Raw genomic sequence first — 22,236 nt, 5'->3', positions numbered from 1 at the left:
CACCTACAAAACTAAAGTGACATCTTTAACAGAGCTAAAGGAATGAATCATTGCGGCTTTTCAGTGTATCACCAGGTATTCTTAGGCACATGTGGAGATATACCGAACATACGGGAAAGAACTTTGAGAATTTTGAAACATTATAAAGTTCATTAAAACTAAAAACTTTTAAAGTACAATAAGAATATAAATTATAATGTTTATATGGAGATTGATTAAGGATTAAAATTCATTATAAGTTAATGTAACAAACTACTTTTTGGAAACCAACATGAGAAAATCATTAATCATCTAACACTCAAGTATAACTGAACTGGTCAATCTCATCTTCAGAAAATTTGCCCTAAGTACAACTTTCAGTTTTAAATAAATGCCCAAGGAATTCAATGTTTGGTTGGATGCAAGCTTATTGGAAGAAGTGTTGGGGAAAACATTCAAATGGCAGAAAACACAGATTTGGGAGAAACATTAGAATTCAGAAATAATTACCATCAGAGGGGGTACATTACAAACAGCTTGGAAATGGATAAAATCAAGGAAAAAAATGTAAAGAAAGGAAAAAAAAATGCTTTAATTAAAAAAAAAACAGCTGAGAGAAAGTGCTATGTAGAATTTGTCTTCATAATGGTTTAGAATGCTTTTAAGAAAATAAAAAATACAGCAAAAAATTTGAAAATGTATACAACAATACATTCTTTTGGCATTTATTCAAAACCAAAAATTATAGTTAGAACAAAGTCTCTGAAGCTGAGCTTGACCAGCTCAGAAGTACTTGGGTGTTAGAAAATGAATGATTTTCTCAGGTTAGTCTCCAATAAGTAGTCTGTTATTTTAACTTACAATAAATATTTTTGTAAAAGTTAACAATTTACATAATGTAGAGATATGTAAATTTATTTTGTAAATCAAAAGCTATATCATTATTTTGTACTTTTCTTTGATTTACCAGGCAATATATCCATAAATTTACAAATAATAGCCATCATAATTTCATCCGTCCCTCCTCCTATAGATAACAGACGGCCATCACGAAAGGCTCTACTGACTACAGCTTCTTTGGTGTAGCCCATTCCTCCCCAGAACTGTAAGCAAGAATCTACCAACTCTCTTTTAAGTTTGCCAGCTTTTAACTTTGCCATAGTTGTAAGAAGAGTTGCATTTTCTCCATTCATTACATGAACTAGAAATTTCAAAGTAAAAAAAAAATCAGAATTAAAATTAATCATTAATTTTACATTTTTTAATCAAATAATTTTAAATTAAAATAATAATTTTGTTAATTAACAAGTTTCATTTTAAATTATCTTAAAAAGCTCATTTTCTATATGATTAATTGCAATTCATAAGATGTAAAAAAAAACACCCTGATTCAAAAAAGATATAAATACTTTTATTACATTTTTACTTTCCCATCTGTTATATAAAACAGAGAAAGTATGGCAATCGGACAAAAAATGACCCCCAAGATTTTTACATTTTTGGACTCGGGACACCTTGAAACGTTGAGAAATGCAAAAACATTTGGGAGTTTTTACTGTATGTATGAATGTTAGTGTGTGTGTGTGTGGGGGGGGCATGGTTTTGTTCACCCTCTTTGAAGCTTTATTTAATAACTCTTGTGCTTTTTGTCAAAAAGTTTTGCAGAAAGGTTTGTTTATTTGGGGGATTGATACTATTAAATTTTGGTAGTTTAAAGATGAGAAAAGATAATGGGGGTCACATGTATCTCCAGTAGAGTCGGACTTAATGACAATTTTACTCATTGTTAGCATTTACAATTTTTTATAAAACCTATCCCTACCCTCAAAATTAAGCTTTTTGCCACTTTATAATAATTAAAAATATAAAAGTTTTTTAAATAGAATATGATAACAGATGGCATCACCAAATGTTGCCAGGAAAGATAAGCAACTTGTTGCTGGATTTTTAAAATTTAATTCAAATGTATAAAAAAAAATATAATAAAGTAAAAATGTCATTTAACACTACAGAATTCAAAAATTCTTGTTTGTAATGAGTTTTAGATTTCTAAAATCCTTCTAAGAATATTATAATATATAGTTTTATAAATTATCAAAGAAGATTAAAGTCTAATACACAAAAAATAACACCTTTTACTTAAGGCTGAGATAATTTTAATGAGAAAACTAACGTTTTCGGCTTACTCAATAAGCCATCTTCAGGTTTTAACTTTCGAAAAAATGGAACATTATCATTCCATTAAAAGAATACAATTGTTTGAAAAAATTCAAATCATTAGTAACGGACAAAAAATAAAAACAAAAAGGAAGAACATGGTAATATAAATAAATAAATATACAAAAATAAATAAAAACAAAAAAGGAAGAACATGGCAATATAAATAAATAATAACAAAAAAGGAAGAACATGGTAATATAAATAAATAAATATACAATAAAAACGTTATAGTGGGAATAAGAAGTAACAAAAAATGAAAAATAAAAAATGAAAATAAAAATGATTCCACTGGTGATACTTTTTTAAAAAGAATGGCAGATTATCGAGGAATGACACCAAAACAAGCTAAGACAAGCCTACGAGTTTGTGATACACTTCTTAACTACGAATTTCCAAGCTGTTGGTAGGCTGTCAGCGTCCCTCGCATTTATGCATGCGTCTCCCAACTTGCTTTTATAAATTTCAATTTTCTCTGCGGTACCCGCTAACGTTGGGGAGCTCAAGGGTTTTACAATATCCGCTTCCTCCCATTTAATTACTGAGCCTTGGGTCTGCGCGTACTGCAAAAGTACTGTTGCGTTGGAGCCTTTTTTGACGTCGTACTTGTGTTCCTTAAGTCTTTTCCCTAAACTTCTTGTTGTGACTCCAACGTAGTCTTTTTCGATACCCAGTTCCGCGTTCTCGTACGGGATTCTGTATACTCCTGCTTTTTCTTCCTTTCTAATGCGATCTTTATCATTTCTTAACATTGTGTATAGATTCGGAGCTCTTTTTAGAACCATTCTGGTCTCTTTGCGGTTTGCAATTTCTTTCATAATGCTTTTTGAATTCTTGTTGTAAGTAAACTTTGTGATTTTACTGGGAATGTATTTTGAATCTCCTGTTGTGCCCATCTCATACTTTTTAACTAATCCTGCTATTGTGCCTTTTTTATATCCTAGGGATTCGGCCACTTGCGTGATTCTGTTGATTTCCTTATCTCTATTAACAACGCTGTCACAATAGATAAAGGCCCTTCTGATGAGAGCTCGGAATGCCGCCAGCTTGTAATGGTACGGGTCGTTGGAATGCGATGGAATATAAAGTGGGCTGTGTGTTGGTTTATGTACACGTTGGTGGAAAAATGCCCTTCTTTGAACACAATACTAATGTCTAGAAAATGGATAGCGAGGGAACTCTTTTGCTCCATTTTCAATTTTAGGCCGTCATTGTTGCTGTTTACTCTTTTCACGAATTTACCTATCATACTATTATTCTTCCATACAATAAGAACATCGTCCACGTATCTCTTGAAATATAATACATCCTTTCAAAAATCATACAGGACTTTCTTCTCCAGTTTTCTAATGACCAACTCGCACAATATTCCTGAGACCAGACTTCCCATTGGTACTCCCCGTTTTTGCCTGTACGCTTGGCCGTTGAAACTAAAGCAGGATTCATAACATACTAGATTGACCATTTCTGATATCTCTTCGTTGTAACGTGCTAATTCCGGGTTTACATCGAATAAGAACTCTAAAAGGGCTTCCTTGCAAGACTCGATTTTTACGGAAGGATACAAGTTTTCATAATCAAATACCATTGCCACTTCCTCTTCCATTAATGCTAAGTTTTGTATTTCCTCGACTACATTGGCAGGATCTTGTGCTACTAGTGCGCTGTTATCAAGCTGAGAAAATATAAATCTGCGTAATCGCTTTTCTAAGATGAAAGTCGGTCCCTTGCGTTTTTCTACTATTGGCCTTATTTCCTTCCCTTCTTTGTGAGTCTTGGCGAATGCAAACAATCTTGGCATCCCTGGTCTTGCGTTACTGCATTTCTTAAGAAAGGGTAAAATAGCGTTAAGTTTTGTTCCCGCTAGCTTTTTGACTCTTCTATCAATGCTCTCGATGATTTTGTATTCGACTTTTTCACATTCTGTTTTTGTTATGTAATCCTCCAACGCTTTGTTGTACGTTTGTCTTTTCATAATTACCAAAAGTTTACTTTTGTCCGCCCTTGTAGCTATTAAATCGTTTACCCTCAACCATCTTTTAGTAAACTGGATGTAACTGTTCTTGCTTCCTCCCTTCTTCCAATTTGCTTGGTTTTTAATAACCGTCTTCCATCTGAAATAATCCTTTTCTAAGGAATCCAGCCCTACAATTCCTCTTTCAATTTCTTGAATCAATGTTTCCCAGTTTTCTGAATTTATTGGGGCTTTTCTCTAGAACTTCTAGAGATGGCCTTTCTCTAGAACTTCTAGAGAACTTTCTCTAGAATTTCAGATGGAAGACGGTTATTAAAAACCAAGCAAATTGGAAGAAGGGAGGAAGCAAGAACAGTTACATCCAGTTTACTAAAAGATGGTTGAGGGTAAACGATTTAATAGCTACAAGGGCGGACAAAAGTAAACTTTTGGTAATTATGAAAAGACAAACGTACAACAAAGCGTTGGAGGATTACATAACAAAAACAGAATGTGAAAAAGTCGAATACAAAATCATCGAGAGCATTGATAGGAGAGTCAAAAAGCTAGCGGGAACAAAACTTAACACTATTTTACCCTTTCTTAAGAAATGCAGTAACGCAAGACCAGGGATGCCAAGATTGTTTGCATTCGCCAAGACTCACAAAGAAGGGAAGGAAATAAGGCCAATAGTAGAAAAACGCAAGGGACCGACTTTCATCTTAGAAAAGCGATTACGCAGATTTATATTTTCTCAGCTTGATAACAGCGCACTAGTAGCACAAGATCCTGCCAATGTAGTCGAGGAAATACAAAACTTAGCATTAATGGAAGAGGAAGTGGCAATGGTATTTGATTATGAAAACTTGTATCCTTCCGTAAAAATCGAGTCTTGCAAGGAAGCCCTTTTAGAGTTCTTATTCGATGTAAACCCGGAATTAGCACGTTACAACGAAGAGATATCAGAAATGGTCAATCTAGTATGTTATGAATCCTGCTTTAGTTTCAACGGCCAAGCGTACAGGCAAAAACGGGGAGTACCAATGGGAAGTCTGGTCTCAGGAATATTGTGCGAGTTGGTCATTAGAAAACTGGAGAAGAAAGTCCTGTATGATTTTTGAAAGGATGTATTATATTTCAAGAGATACGTGGACGATGTTCTTATTGTATGGAAGAATAATAGTATGATAGGTAAATTCGTGAAAAGAGTAAACAGCAACAATGACGGCCTAAAATTGAAAATGGAGCAAAAGAGTTCCCTCGCTATCCATTTTCTAGACATTAGTATTGTGTTCAAAGAAGGGCATTTTTCCACCAACGTGTACATAAACCAACACACAGCCCACTTTATATTCCATCGCATTCCAACGACCCGTACCATTACAAGCTGGCGGCATTCCGAGCTCTCATCAGAAGGGCCTTTATCTATTGTGACAGCGTTGTTAATAGAGATAAGGAAATCAACAGAATCACGCAAGTGGCCGAATCCCTAGGATATAAAAAAGGCACAATAGCAGGATTAGTTAAAAAGTATGAGATGGGCACAACAGGAGATTCAAAATACATTCCCAGTAAAATCACAAAGTTTACTTACAACAAGAATTCAAAAAGCATTATGAAAGAAATTGCAAACCGCAAAGAGACCAGAATGGTTCTAAAAAGAGCTCCGAATCTATACACAATGTTAAGAAATGATAAAGATCGCATTAGAAAGGAAGAAAAAGCAGGAGTATACAGAATCCCGTACGAGAACGCGGAACTGGGTATCGAAAAAGACTACGTTGGAGTCACAACAAGAAGTTTAGGGAAAAGACTTAAGGAACACAAGTACGACGTCAAAAAAGGCTCCAACGCAACAGTACTTTTGCAGTACGCGCAGACCCAAGGCTCAGTAATTAAATGGGAGGAAGCGGATATTGTAAAACCCTTGAGCTCCCCAACGTTAGCGGGTACCGCAGAGAAAATTGAAATTTATAAAAGCAAGTTGGGAGACGCATGCATAAATGCGAGGGACGCTGACAGCCTACCAACAGCTTGGAAATTCGTAGTTAAGAAGTGTATCACAAACTCGTAGGCTTGTCTTAGCTTGTTTTGGTGTCATTCCTCGATAATCTGCCATTCTTTTTAAAAAAGTATCACCAGTGGAATCATTTTTATTTTCATTTTTTATTTTTCATTTTTTGTTACTTCTTATTCCCACTATAACGTTTTTATTGTATATTTATTTATTTATATTACCATGTTCTTCCTTTTTTGTTATTATTTATTTATATTGCCATGTTCTTCCTTTTTTGTTTTTATTTATTTTTGTATATTTATTTATTTATATTACCATGTTCTTCCTTTTTGTTTTTATTTTTTGTCCGTTACTAATGATTTGAATTTTTTCAAACAATTGTATTCTTTTAATGGAATGATAATGTTCCATTTTTTCGAAAGTTAAAACCTGAAGATGGCTTATTGAGTAAGCCGAAAACGTTAGTTTTCTCATTAAAATTATCTCAGCTTTAAGTAAAAGGTGTTATTTTTTGTGTATTAGATTAATTATTGGCTGAGCTAGTATCTGCTTTATGAAGATTAAAGTCTTTAATAATATATGAAAACTTGACTCCAAAGTAGAATAACAACTGTGGTGCCAAGTTTTGTAACACAGTACTAAACAAAGTTAAAAATTTTTTACATTTTGTAGTAGCATTCAATTTACCAGTAAGCTGGTGTTTGTTCAATTAGCAGCCAGAAATGTTTTTGAATAAAAAAACTCTTTAGTAATCTAAATCATGCAGTTTGTCTTTATTATATTTCTTTCTTGATAAATTACTTACAAATAAATATAAAAAGTATTACTTATAAAGTTTATTTGCATATTTTTGTTTATTAAAAAAATTTTTTAAATATAAAATAACTTTTATATGCTATTTGAACTGATGCTAATATAAAGAATACTGAAAATATCCAAGTAATAAAAGAATACATATACAGCAGTAGATTAAAATAAGGACAAATTGTGAATAAGAAAAACATTAAACTATAATTTCATGTACAGTACCTGAAGCCCTGTAAATTAAAGAACGAAGAGCTTCTACTTCTGTCTGTAATTCGGCTAATCGATAATGAATGTATTGGTTATCCAAGATAGACTGTCCAAATGCCTTTCTTTGTCGACAATATTCTATTGTAGCTTGTATTATCCTTTCCATTGAAACAGGAGCTGGATGTATTTAACAAATATAATTTATTATTTTAATGAGTTATCTACCGAAAACTATTTCAATAAAATTTATGAAAGTAGTTAGTTTTAGTATATATTATTAAATAACATATACTAAAACTGACTAATATATTTAAAATTTTAAAATAATTGAGCAATTTAATATGATATTCAAATATGAACTTTAATATTTTTCTTTTGAATAAATTGAATCTTAATAGATATAATTATTATTTCTAAAAATAAAAATACATACCTCCTATACAACCTGCCAATCTCTCATATTGAAACTGTAACATTTGATATGTGAAACCCATTCCTTCCTCACCAATAATATTTTTTGCTGGAACTCTAACATCTTCAAAGAAAAACTGTGCTGTGTCTGAAGAAAACATACCTAACTTTTCTATCTTATTTCTACTTATACCTAAAAGAAAAATTAATATATTGTAATAATTTGAAATGTGCATGTTATTTATAACATTTTTTAAATTTTTTAACTCTTACTATTTGGTCAAGTGAATGTTTTTAAGTCATAAGTAGAAAATAGTTTAAACAAATACAAGTATTAAATATTTATAGTACATACACTATATAATCAGGCGTACAAACACCTTTTTATTATGAAAACTTGAAACTGAACCATATTTGTAAAATTGCTTGTCATATATTCAAAGATTAAAACTTTGTATAAGGTAATTTTGTATATTTTTTAAATTTATGACATTAAGTTTATATATAACTATAAATAAATTTAAAATTTTATACTCTTGAATACTTTTTGCATTCAAAAAAAATATACAGGTGTTACACATTAATGTATATATTATATGTAGTGCATATATATTATATGTACAGTACATAGCGTATTTACTCGCATATAAGATGAAATTTTTATTCATTTTCCACTACTTCAAAAACCTAGGTCATCCTACATGCACAAGCGAAGGATTCTTTATGTTTTTGAAATAATTTTTGTGAACCATGTATAGTTCATGCTGCCATTATAGCAGGGTGCTATCGAGGTTAAGGTGAGTGCTGCTTTCAAAGAGACGGTCTGAAAATAGCCAGTCATTTAGCAATCATTATTAATGTAGTTATTTCATATTTGTTAAATTGATATATTTAATGATTATTTGAACATTCTGAAGCATAAAAAATCACTATAATCAACAGTCGATGTAGAATTGTTAATTGTGAAAATTCGAACCCACCGGAATTTAGCCGGTAATGATACATCCCTTTCCGCGCAAGTAGAAGGAAAAGGGATATGAGTCAAAAGATAGAAAAATTGAATCAGGAGGAACAAGAGTCGAAAAACGCGGGTTGGCGAACCTGGAACTCGTGACCGAGAGAATAAAAGGGCGACGACGGAGAAAAGGGGGGTCGGTTACGTCTATCTCTTAGCCTGTGCGCGTGCGGCCAAAAAGTCGAGGGGAACCGCCGGAAACCTACGAAATCGTATCGACTGTGAAGAGCGACCCGGATCACGAGGTATGACCCGAAGTTTTGTAAACTCTCCCTCCGCGAATACGAACTCAGGCGACCGACGCTCGCCGTATCTGTAATCGACAAGTTAGCTTTAATAAATCTTTGTTATTGTTTTATCCGTTGTAATGTCCTTTATTCGAATGTCATCATCCGCCGCTCTACCGTCGAACCCACTCACTTCCTCCACTCGCATCCACTCGCGTAACGCGTAACTCCTCCGAACCGCCATCTTGACGTGGGCAGGTCTCACGGACCTGTTAGCCGACAAAAAGGGGGAACGAGAAATCGGCCACCTCCCGGCACCCACAATGTATGTAAAAGAAATAATGTCAAGTCAAATTAAGACATTTTAGAAAATCATTAAAATAATAAAATGTAAAATTGAAAGTATTATCAAATCAACAGAAGTAGACTTCCTTTCCATTGACAGAGTTGAGATGAATCATAGAACAAGTCTTTGTCGGCTGCAGGCCGCTAGGCCCTATAAAAGGGAGCAGTTTTAGTGCCAAAATGCGCAGTTCCTAAGAGAGGTGAAGCCTTACAAGATATAAGAAATTATCAGTGCAGTCCATGGAAGGATAGAAGCCATACCAGATTTAAGGCACAGCCATAGGAGGAAAGCCATTCAAGAAATAGTTATTGGGTGCAGTTCCCACATGTATAGACATTATTAGTATTGTTATATGTGAATATGAGAAGATTACAAGTTCTTCAAATACGATTTGCTATAAGAACTTGCTGAGGTATTGATCGTTAGATGTCTGTAAACTCTCTCTCCACACACGAACTAGGTATTGATTAAGTTAGTAATAAGATAGAAGGCTTAGATATAGTAGTTTGAATTATCTTTTGTTGCATTTCATGTTTTTATAATATTGTTTGTGATTTATTGTATATACCTATTTTAGTTTATGTTAAACTTGTTTATTATTTAAATGCATGACTCCTCACTCTACCACTCGCTTGACGCTCTTGTATAATTTGCAAGACAAATTACTACACGTGTTATTCCACGTATAACATAACCAAATAATTGGTGTCGGGCTCCTGACGTTAAGGAGAACATTGATTTTGTGATTATCGATCTCCAATCTTTTATCTTAAAGTCCCTCCTACCACTCGGAACTGCAAGGTAACCATCTCCTAAATTGGGTATGACAAACCAGGGAACTGTTCTTACGAACAGGTTCGATTAAGTGTTACTCAAGTTCTTCCTGAACTTAGATAGGTAACCTCGATTACGTTCTCATAATACAATAAAAAATTTAATTTCTAAGAAAGGCACAAAAATAATAGAAGACAATACACAAATGCTTAAAAATAATAATATCATATTTTAAATCATTACAGAGAGCACATTGCCTGATAGAGCATCTTTAATACAGCCGAATAAGCAAGCTAATTGCATAACAATTTCATTTATAAAACAGACTATGTCATTGGTTTGCTTATCCAGCTATAATAGAGCCACTTTACCAGGCAACATGCCAAATATTTTACATAGACATTCAGATTGATAAATAAAGATTTTTAAACATCTGAATTATAAAAATTTCTTAAAATACTTAAAATTATTTTTTAATAAGCCCAATAACAATATACAATTATTACTAATGCAATTATTCATTTTAAATTTGTCTAAAATTAAAATAGAATCATACACGTTTATCATAAATAAAGTACAAGCATGCAAAGAAGTTTATTGTAAATAAAAATGTTTATAAATTGTACATCATATGGTAACTATGGCTTTTAAGTGTAATAATATAGCTTTTTTGTGAAGTTTATTCAATTCTGTATTTTTGACAAAAATTGCCATTAAGGTCTTGTTATTTGAAATGATTTTTTAAAAAATATGTTTCTATTTTAAATAAATTAAACTGTTTGTGGAAAATTTTAAACCATTCTCTTGAGTTTACACTTTTCTATTGATATAAATATCAATATTCTAATAAATTACATATTTAAAGTCAAATTATAGCTATATTTCTTCCTCAATGTTTTAATTAAAATTTAATTTCAAATTTATATATAAAATTTAATTAGAAAATTTCTTTATGCGATTAAAATCATTCAAAAACAAATATCAATAAAATAAAAACAAGATTCACAACAATAACACCTTATACAAATACCTGGTAAATTTAAAGGAATACATATAAGTGATTTGTTTCTGTGTGGGTGACCATCACTAGTGTTTGCCAAAAGACACATCCAATCTGCTTGCAGTCCATTTGAAATCCACATCTTACTTCCGTTAATAATTAAATCATCTCCTTTTCTAACTGCCGTAGTTTTTATACCTACATAATTTCATATTTAATTAAATTAATGCGTTCAATTTGGTCAAAGAAAAATCATTGCAGAAATAAATGTTTTTACACTAAATAAATGAGATTTTATAAATATACAACAGATATAACATAAAAATTAAATTAAATAATATCTACCAGCAACGTCTGAACCTGCACCAGGTTCACTTACTCCCAAGCATGATACTTTATCTCCAGAAATGGATGGGACTAGAAATTCCTGTTTTAATTCTTCACTTCCGAAGCTGATTGGAATATAACAATAAATGAAATACAAAAAATCGTATTTTTAAATTTTAATATGTAAATATTTTCGAAATTCTCATAAAGATATTGTTCTTTATAATATGTTACATTAGCAATATAATCGAAAATTAGTTTGTTCAAAGACCTTCATTTTTTATGCTATGTTGATTGTTACCTGTTGTACAAACATTACATTTCAAAATTAACTATTATTAATTTTCATTGCTAGTATGATCCTTTTCTGCAATTCAATTCTATTTTGTTAAAATATAATAATAAAAATTAAAGAATTATACTGAACAAATCAGATTTTACATATTAATCATAACAATTTTGAAAAATTCATAATAAAATGCAAAAAAATAAGTGCAATTGTTGCAGAATATTAACATGTTTATCTTTTGCAATGTGACTTATTAATAGATCATAAGCTAAAGCTATTTTTTCTTTTTAAAAAAATCAATTGTTTTAAACGAATTTTTAAAAATTAAAAATCTTCAAAAGGTCATTATTGAAGACAACAGTCATTTACAAAGGCAAAAATTACTAAGGATTACAAACGTTAGTTTTAAATACACAATGCATTTCGGATGCAATATTTTGTTACACTTGCACCCCTCTTCAGGTGATACATATCTACAAAAGGTAAACATACAGATATCACAAAAACTATTACGAAATTACATTATTTAAATGATTTACATTATAACTAACTAACCTCTTAAAGCCAAAACATAAAGTGCTCTCATAAAGCTATCCTAAAACAAAACAAAAATATTCCTTCATAGCAAATGCAAACAATTGGCTACCTAAAATTAAGCATATAATACAAATAATAGATCAAACTATACAACATAAACATAACTAAATGGCATGCATCTTTGTAGAGTAAAATTTATAAATGAAATGAAACCAAGGTGTAATGATCAAGGTTCTTAAGTACAACCAACTCTGTTTTTACTTGATATAATATAATAGGATGTGTTTGAACAAAATATTGCAATTTTAGTTAATAAATCAAAGGAGAATTATAACTTACTTGTCAGCAAATTTTAATAAATTTATATTATTCACACAAATTTTATTTTAACTTTTCCTTTTTTATTTTATTTAAAATAAACAATCATAGCTTTGAACACCAAATGTGAAAACTATTCAATATTTTTTAAAAACTCTTTCCACCTAGTAGCACCAAGAGTGCTTTTTTCATTGTAGGTTCAGCCAAGGCCTGGCAGACCGACAGTGGAGTCAACAGATAGTGAGTGATGAGTGATGTCAGACTGGTAATAAATTTTAGCCTGTAAATCCAAATATAGCCCTAAATATATATCACCTGTTGTATGGCCGAAACTATTAAAGCCTATTGCTATGGAGGAAGCAGGATCAAATTCAGTCCAATATGGGTCTTTCATGACAGTCTATGGTCCGTGATCAGTTACTTTCAAATTAGAAATGCACATTGAGATAGGCTGAATGTTAGTTTGCATGGACTGTACTGTACATGGCAGCTTACAGCCTGAATTATAATAAAATTTTCCTTTTAATTTAATAAAATAGACAGATAAGCAAAAATACAAATGCTATCTATTAATTTATATTTCATTTCCTAGTTTCCCAGTGGGTCAGTCCATCACTGGATATGTTGGACTATCCTGGATTTGTCAGTCCAGGGCAACTGCTCATGAAACATTCCGTGAGTTTTTTGACTTCTCAGCCAGTGTGATAGGCTGATGCCTTAACTGCCTTAGTCATCCAGTTATCACTATTGCGCATTAAAAGAAATTCAATCATACAAACAAATTATCAATATTTGAATTAAAACTTTTATGATTACATCTGTTATGGAATAAAGTCAGAATGAAAGACTACATGTATTCAAATAAGTCATAAAAAACAGTCAAATCTTAAAATTTACCTCAGCATCTATAACAGCCATATATTTAATTTTTTTTTTTTAAAAAGTACAATAACTATGTTCTTCACAAATTACTGGAGTAATTAATTAAATACAAACAAAACCTTTTTATCCAGTAACAGCACTTCAACGAAAACTCGAACGTTTGCAGCCTTCACAAGGCCTGCCTCAGGATCTTCAACGAAATCGAATTTCCAATGTCGAATGTCAGAACGACGATGTTCGAAAATCACTTTTTTAAAATTTCGAATATCTCATCACGAAGCAAATTTATACAGTTGTTTGACTAAAACCGTAAAAATGCGATCATGTGATCCATATAAAGTTTTTAAGTCGTATATATTGTATAAGATGAAATTATAATTGGTTAACTTTGCTCAACTCTTTGATACATGTAGTACTTCCATATATGCGCCACTGTATTGCAGTTCTTAAAGTTAATACAATTGCCGGTTAAGCTAGCTTTATATATTTCCAATGCCTCCAGGCTACAAATATAATCTGTTTGAAAGACCTGCCTGGTTAACTTGGTCTAGAGATCCGCATGTACTTCCAGGCAGGTGGCATACGTGGACAAGGCAGTGGTATGTCTGTTGTTCACAAGGTCGTACTGGTGTTCATGTACCCTTTTATGTCTTGATCGTTTGGTTGAGCCAATATAGACTAAGTCTATATTGGCTCAACCAATTCTCTAATATTGACATGGCAATCCCTATACCAAACTGTCAAATTAAAAAATCATTTGAGAGATTTAAATTCGATTTAATCGATTTAAATTATTTGAAAAATATTTTATGAGAATTAGTTAAAAAGTTCTCGTTTATACGTTTTTTAAATGATTCTTAAAAACATTCCATTTCTGCATTCCAATTTAAAGAATCCTGAGGAAGATCTGTGAAGATCAAAAACGTTAGAATTTGCAATTGATTATCCTAGAATTTCTTTTAAGGTTCAATTTTTTGCTATTTTGTACGATATATTCCAGGCTTGAAGAGTTGGAGACTAAGTCCCTTCGGAATCTATTGTCTCTTAGAGGTATAGAGTACACTCCTGGGGCTCTGGTTTGATCCATTTTATCTTTTGCATTGTGTAGCAATTTGTATATTATACCGGATCTCCTGTATGTAATTTCTGTACCACTCTGGCCTGCAACTTATCGAACATCATCGTTCTGACATTCAACTTTGGAAATTCTATTTCGTTAAAAATCCCGAGGCAGGCCTTGGTGAAGGCCAAAAACGTTTGAGTTTTCGTTGAGGTGCTGTTACTGGATAAAAAGGTTTCATTTGTATTTAAAAAAGTACAGTTTTCTAAAAAGGGAAGTATATTTTTTTTTCTTAGAATTAAAATCAAATGAATATTGTTTTAAAAGGCAAATTTATTGAAACATGTTATATAAAAACAAATTATGTAAAAAGAATTGAATTTTTTTCCATAACACATTAAATTAAAATTGTGAAAAAAATCCATATAAAACAGAATCATGTGTACAAGTGTATCTTATGTAAAAATTTAAATATTTTGATCATTAATGTCTGAATTTTTCTAAAAATTTTGCAAGCAGAATTGAAGTAAAAACTTACTTTTATATATATAAATTGTGATTTTATCACTGTATTACATGATTTATTTAATTCTCTTGAAAAGTCTACCACGAGTGAGAGAAATAATAAGTAAAAAGAGCAATATAATACTTCAATACATATAAAAGTTGCTTTAAGAGCAATATAATACTTCAATACAATTCTGAACAGTTACAGCTGTATAGACCCAACCTCAGAAATACAATTGTCTTGAGAAACTGCATTGAAATGCAACTTTTATATTTATTGAAGTTGAAAGAGAGCCGTTTGTTTATTTGAGAAATATAGCACTTTTAATAAATAATATTATCACTTCGTAAAATTATTAAACTACATAAAAACATACCTTACTAATGCTGGCATTGTCATGTCTGTATGAACTGCAATTGACATAGGAACACCGCCACAGTTTATATATGCTAATTCCTCAAGGAAAGCAACAGTAAAAGAATAATCAAGTCCAAGTCCTCCATAATCTAAAATTTAAAACAAAAATGTGTAAATACCACAAATGTATATAGTTTTCTTATGTTTAAATATTTGTTAATATCAAATTTATTAATATTCAACCAAACAGTTCAATAACTTATACAATAATACATATAATTGTGTAAATAAATATGACGTCGTTTGCTCCAGTTGACAGTCCAATGGGACTGTCAACTGGAGCGAACAATGAACAAATAAATGGAAGCAAAGTAATTTTGTTAAACGTTGTCTTTTATATATTTATTTACACAATTAAATTGATTATAAATATTAAATTTAATAAGAGATAGCACATAGCACCTGCCTGTAGTACCAAATTACTTATAATTTAATTATTAATAGCAGCAGCAAAGCAGCTCGATTCAATACAGCAACTGTTTAGCTTATTATTAATTAAAAAACACACGCTTTGAGATGTACATATATGTTACAGTAAAAACCCGTTTTTAGTGAAAACGCGTTTTAACTAGTTGAAACTAGTTTTTACTGGATGTCATTGTTAAAACCCGTTTTGTCTAGTTAAAACTAGTTTTAACTCAAATTCATTTTTGACTAGCAGTAAATTCTAGTTTTAACAATGACATCCAGTAAAAACTAGTTTCAACTAGTTAAAACGCGTTTTCACTAAAAACGGGTTTTTACTGTAACATATATATATTTAGAGACAATTGGTACACTTTTATAACTTGATGGTTAGAAGAAACTAATAGATAACAGTGATAGATAAAAAAGTTTTATTGTAAAGATCTTTAAGTCCAAAAATTTATTTTTAATATATTATGGTGGCCAGAGATTCGGAAGACTGACTGGCAACACTGGAGTTGGTTGGCAATACTTGTTTACAGTGTGCAAAACTCATTGTATCGTCTGTGTGTCAGCTGAGAGTATAGATGTTTGATATGGGTTGCTCTGACCGTGTTTAATAAAGTTTTGTTACAGTTCATGTGGTGTTGGAATTTGATTTAAACTGGGATCACTTGAACATGGTGGCATTTGACTACCTAGTGTTAGTATTTGGAAAAAAATTGGTAGGATAGAATGCCAAAATATATCTTTTTTTATAAATAAATGCTCAAAAAATAAATGTCCAAAACTTATAATTCAATGTGTACATAAAATATAAAACAATCTTTACCGTTACTACATCCAATTTTAATTTTATCTGAAAATAATGATATAAATATGGTCAAAACTTTTGACATTCTCCATCATTTTGACAAAAGTTTATTTACTACTGTTAAAAAAGTTCAAAGTTTAAAACTATTTTGAACATTTAATTTTTTAATTATTAAAATAATAAATTATAAAAATTAGAATAAAGCCAATTGTATTTATTATAAATGATATAATTTATTATATAATTTAATAAATAACAACAAGCTAAAATGGAAATTATAATCCATGAAAAATATTTTATACCTGTAGGACGTGTAATTCCTAAGACACCAACTTCTGCTAATTTTTTGAAAATTTTGTGAGCTGGATAAATTCCTTCTTCCTCCCATTGATCCACATATGGATTAATATCGTTATCAATAATCTGAAATATTTATGTTAATTTAAATTTTAATAAATCATTCATTTTTATATATCAATTTAAATAAATATTGTAAATATTAAAGTGATCCAAAAGAAATGATCTTGTTATATGGTATATATTTTTAAGTGTGTGACAAGATTTTAACCTTGATGCTGGTCTAAATAATGGAATTTTCATAAAGATGTTATATGTGGAAATTCATATATGTATTAACTCCATACCAATAGTGACTATTTCTATTTGTAGTTAAATTCTAATTTTAAAAAATATTGGCTATTCAGTGGCTACTTTTGAGTTAGTGATATTCGCATCTGGAGTTTGCAGTGGCGCTTTGATAAAAGGGTGCCACTGCAAAACTCCATGACACAAAAAATTACTTTTTTTGGTAGAAGTTTACTTAGGTAGTCCCAATGGCAGCACTTCCGGAATCTTGACAGCATGCGTGTTTTGAAAGTTAATCTAAGTGTCTCTGTCTTTAGTTTACAAGATTTCTAACGTCATTTCAGTTCTAGATTAATTCCTAACATTTTATAACTTTGTTAAGAGTAATTTAATTATTCAGGTTCAAAAAGTTATATATTCTTGTGTTAATCATTTTTTTTCGAATTTTACATTTGATATTTTGTCGTTTTTTGATGTAATGGCATAGTTTGGAAAACATCAACAATTTTCTTGGCAAAAGTGTACTTCAAGGGATTTTTTCATTTTTTAGTATTGTATTTCCCCAAATTTAATTTTGACAAGAGAATTTCATCAGTTAATATGTCTGCTATAAAGTTTGGTATGCAACACGCAGATGCAGATTGTTCGAAATGTGATGGTCATCGTATATTAAATTATCGAAAGGATCGTGATTCTGTTTCTTTTAGAGGTCATAAATGCAAGATGAATAGTTCATCATTTGAAGTAATTTTTCAATGCAAATTTGGGAAAATTTCTTGGAAAACTACTTTTGGTATCTAATTTGCATAGAATATATGGTACAGTACATTGAGCGTCACCTGTTTGGCAGTGGGCATGAGTAGTTGAACAGCTGTTGACTGGGCGAATTTCATACAACACGTTACAATTGTTTCATAGTCTAATTTTACTGGAATGAAAATTGAATGGACCTGGAAAAGTTGTCGAAATTGATGAAATTGTTGTGAGCAAAAGGAAAAAACTAGGAGGAAACGATTCGACCTGTTTGTTCAGCATACGAGTAAGTTTTATCCAGGAGCAGGACGTGTTTTAGTTTGAAAGGAGCCAGAGATTGTACCTTCAGCCCTGAAAGTAAGTACCAATAAATCCAAAAACTGTAAGAGGAAAAACATAGACATGTGTGTTAAGAATGTGGAAAAAATTTCTATGATAGAAAAGGATGAAGTTACAAAAGAATCATCCAAACAATGTTTTTTACAGAATAAATCGGAGAAAACGAATTAGAAATATGTCAAAGGGAGTGAAAGATTTTTTCTTTAAATGCCGGTGTAGTAAGAAGCTGCGCCAGTTGCCATCTTGTTTGTGAATGAGATGTCCACAAACAAGATGGCGACCGGAAATGCTGCCATTGGGACTACCTAAGTAAAACTTTTACCCTATTTTTAATCGCATGACAATCTTTACAGAATATCAAGTTATTGAGAGTATGAGTTTCTGGGATTCTACAGTAAAATCCCAGAATATAAATTTTTTGTTATATTACATTTCAAATAAATTCAAATTTTTGATATTATTATTATTTTATAAAAATAATATACGAAATATTTATATATGTATATATGTTGCAGTCAAAATCAGTTTTTAGTTAGGACATGTTTTAACTAGTTGAAACTAGTTTATACTGCATGTCTTTGTTATAACTAGAATTTACTGCTAATCAAAAATGAATTTGAGTTAAAACTAGTTTTAACTAACAAAACGGGTTTTAACAAAATGGCTTAGTGAAAACTGTTTCAACAGAGGGCAAAGTTTATTCAGCTAACACGTGATAACTCCTACGATGCTAGAATGACTGATTATTTTTGTATGACTTTAATTAATATTACTCATGTTGCTTTAGTGTTAATATTGCTGACATGACTCTGTGATTTTCTTCAAAAATGTTCCTATAGTGTATGATTAATTTTGTATCACTTTAATTAATGTTAATAACACAGATGTGTGACCAATATTTTCAATAAATAAATATTGTATTAAATAATACAAATGTTTTAATCCCAATCATCACTTTATTTATTTCCCCCAAACATATTTATGTAGCTAAAATTAGTTTTAACTAATGTTCAACGTTAAAACTAGTTTTATCTAAAATCCAAACATGTACAGCAGTAAATTCTAGATATAACTAGGAAATTCTAGATGTAACAAAGACATCCAGTATAAACCAGTTTCAACTAGTTAAAACGCATCCTAACTAAAAACTGGTTTCGACTGCAACATATATACCACGTTGGGTAAAGTGATAGCCGTCTGAGCGCCATATCGGGGTAGTCCAGTGGGTGTTGAATACGTCCTGAGGTGGTGGATGATTTCTGCCCGATTAATTTGGCTATTGGTTGGTTATTATTGAAATATTTAGTATAAATGAAAGTTTAATATAAAATTCATCCTCTAGAATAAGACAAGATCATTTAACATTAATAATTCATTTATAATTTAAATTTGTTTGTGTATTGAAGATAAACTTCATTTATTAAAGAAAATGTGTTCAGAAAGTATCATCATCATCAAATCCCATTAGCTTGCCCAGATGATGATATTTTGTGTTGTTTAACCTAGTAGACATTAGGTTTAAAATCAGAAAGAACCAAGATAGATTTTTGAAATTTCCATAAAAAATAATAATACTATTATTATATAAACAAAGATTATTCTTTATTGGATCTCATTAAAGCACAGTGTGAGTTTATATAATTTAATAAATTGGAGTTTTATTTATTATTTGTATTGTTATTATATTAGAACTAAATTTATAATTTCTTATTTTTATATACTTGTTACATATACTTAGTACAGTGGAGGAAAAAGTGAAATTCTAATTGCAGGAAATTTTATATATATATAGATAACATAACATTTCACAACTTTTATTAAACTTTCATATATAATCAAAATTAATTTTAAAAATTTTATTTAAACTACAACTAATTTCATTTAATAGTCATCTTTATTTATTAAATAAGATAATAGTAATATCAAGAACAAATACTACATTTAACTTTTAAATAATAAAATCATTGCTAAAACAAGTTCAAAATAATCAGTTGATCAAGAGGAAAAATCAATTGCTTATCTAGATATATCTCAAAATATTGTGCAATACATGAAATTAATTTTCCATATTTTATCCTATAAATTTAGCAACAAATATTTATCTAAAAAAATTAAATAATGCATTTAACCAGTATCTATTTTTGGAAGTTATTTATCTAGTTGCATATTACTTGCAATTTTAATAGCATATAGTTAAAGAATATAATAACCAATTTTATATTCCGTATTTTATTTACCTTCCTAACGCTTTTCCTCATTTCTTCGTGTTCTTGAGTGAAGTTAATGCTGACTCCATACTCACTATTTCTACTTGACGGGCTTATAGAGAAAAATCTTCTACTTTCGTTCCTCGTAACTTTTGCAGATAAACACCGTAAAAATCTAGCAGACTGCCTTTGCACAGATCGATATTTAAACATTGTTGAACGAATTAAACTTTAATTAACTAGAACAATAACAACAGATGACTTGCGATTAATAAGTTCTGATAACAAATATCAATAGAACGAATTATCAACTAACAAGTAATCAAAGCTTCTATACTCTTAAACACAACAACCTCGAAAAGTTCAACCACGTGGTTTTGAAGATAACATTTGCTGATTGGACGATTTAAAATTTAAATGAGAATAATCGATATCTTTTAAAAATCATATTAAAAATATTTAATTTTATTAGCTGGATGTATATTATTTCAATTTTAATATTTTATATGATTTATAAATTTGTTCTATCCACAAGTTTCCAGAATGTGTTTTTAAATTCTGACACACGAGGGCGTATCTTGCAGCCATTAAAATGACTTTTTAAAACTCTTTCCGCCCTTTGGGCACTAAGAGGGCCTCTTTTAGCAAGCCCATTATGGATTCGACCAGGCCCACAATGAGGTGGCCGGATGGTAAGGGCGGGTACCGACGTATTCGGACGGACCCGCCCCGAAAAACTCCTGGGGACCTATTCTGAGCTCTTCCGATAACTCAACGAGAGCGATACGCGGGATATTCGATAAGTCCCCTTAGCGAAAGGCAGTTAACGAACCTTAGACAAATCGCTATTCTGCGCACCACGTTAAGTGGGTTTCGCTACGGGTAGTCGGTCGAGATGCGTCTGGGTTCCATGCTATCGATAGCTATTACGCTTTAACCAATCACAGTTTAGTTAACATTGTATTTTTGTCACGTGACTGCAACCCGCCATTTTCTAAGCGAAGCACGTGGTTTTAGCATTGTCGTGTATCAGCGCTAATGAAATAGTTTTGTTTTAAAATGACGAAGAAAGGACAACGAAGCCAGCGAACTACGAGTCGCCAGTCCGAGATGCTCGTTAATTTTATGGAAGACAACCCGAAATTAATGTCAGAGAAGTTAGATGCTTCCTTCACCGTAAAAGATCGCCAGAAATTGTGGCAAGAAATAGCCGACCGTCTGAATTCCGATGGAGTCGGCTCACAAAAACATCCAGAAAGATGGCGAAAAGTAACTGATAGTCGTATATTTATATATTTATATTCAAAGCTATCATTTTAATTTATACATATGCGAATAAAACCTATTTCAGAAATAATGTTCACGCTATAGCTACTTACTTTAAATTTTAACAAGAAAGCAATTACATTATTCATACAATATTCTTAAACAGTTAAGGTAATTATTTTTAAGCAATACAACAACATAGTTTATTAACTCTCTCTCCAATTGCTCGTGAAGTAAAATCATTCTTACACCAAAAGACGTCATGTTGTTTTCACTTTCGTTATGTTCCTAACGGCAGCTCCAGAGTGACCGATAACAAAAGCTTAGTTATCGCAAGTGGCTATCGGCACCGAAAACGAAACGTACGGCTCGGAATAGCATTTTCACGATTGATTAAACGCGAATCACGTGGTTCCGATAGAAACTGGTTTTTATCGTATTCGTTAGCTTAACGATACTACTCAGAATAGGTCCCCTGGGGATTTATCGACCGTTCGGATACGAACTTGGGTCCCCCAGAGCAGTAGGCTGCCATCTTGACAGCTCGGCCATCCGGCCGTCAAGTTATTAAGATA

At 31.1% G+C, this 22,236-nt stretch overlaps 1 protein-coding gene across 1 annotated transcript; it reads right to left on the bottom strand.

Moving 5' to 3' along the window:
- Positions 1-557: 557 nt before the first annotated feature.
- LOC136983271 (probable acyl-CoA dehydrogenase 6) lies at positions 558-20,734 on the bottom strand. The gene is made up of 8 exons (XM_067279981.1): positions 20,426-20,734; positions 16,814-16,934; positions 15,252-15,381; positions 11,300-11,406; positions 10,985-11,152; positions 7,615-7,785; positions 7,197-7,358; positions 558-1,180 (listed from the first exon to the last, which is right to left on the bottom strand). The coding sequence occupies exons 1-8, from the start codon at positions 20,606-20,608 to the stop codon at positions 921-923; spliced, it is 1,302 nt and encodes a 433-aa protein (XP_067136082.1). The 5' UTR covers positions 20,609-20,734; the 3' UTR covers positions 558-920.
- Positions 20,735-22,236: the final 1,502 nt, after the last annotated feature.

This window comes from Centruroides vittatus, unplaced genomic scaffold (assembly GCF_030686945.1).
Source record: "Centruroides vittatus isolate TY-2023 unplaced genomic scaffold, ASM3068694v2 contig_12, whole genome shotgun sequence".
NCBI classification, from domain to species: domain Eukaryota; kingdom Metazoa; phylum Arthropoda; class Arachnida; order Scorpiones; family Buthidae; genus Centruroides; species Centruroides vittatus.
Note: the sequence above shows the minus strand (reverse complement) of the source record. Positions and strands in the feature narration are given on the sequence as shown.

Excerpts from the sequence above, each read along its gene's own strand:
- LOC136983271 (XM_067279981.1), bottom strand. The coding sequence starts at position 20,608 with ATGTTTAAATATCGATCTGTGCAAAGGCAGTCTGCTAGATTTTTACGG. Across the intron at positions 16,935-20,425 it reads TGAGGAAAAGCGTTAGGAAG|ATTATTGATAACGATATTAA; the intron begins GTAAATAAAATA and ends TAAATATTTCAG. Across the intron at positions 15,382-16,813 it reads AGGAATTACACGTCCTACAG|ATTATGGAGGACTTGGACTT; the intron begins GTATAAAATATT and ends TTTAAATTTTAG.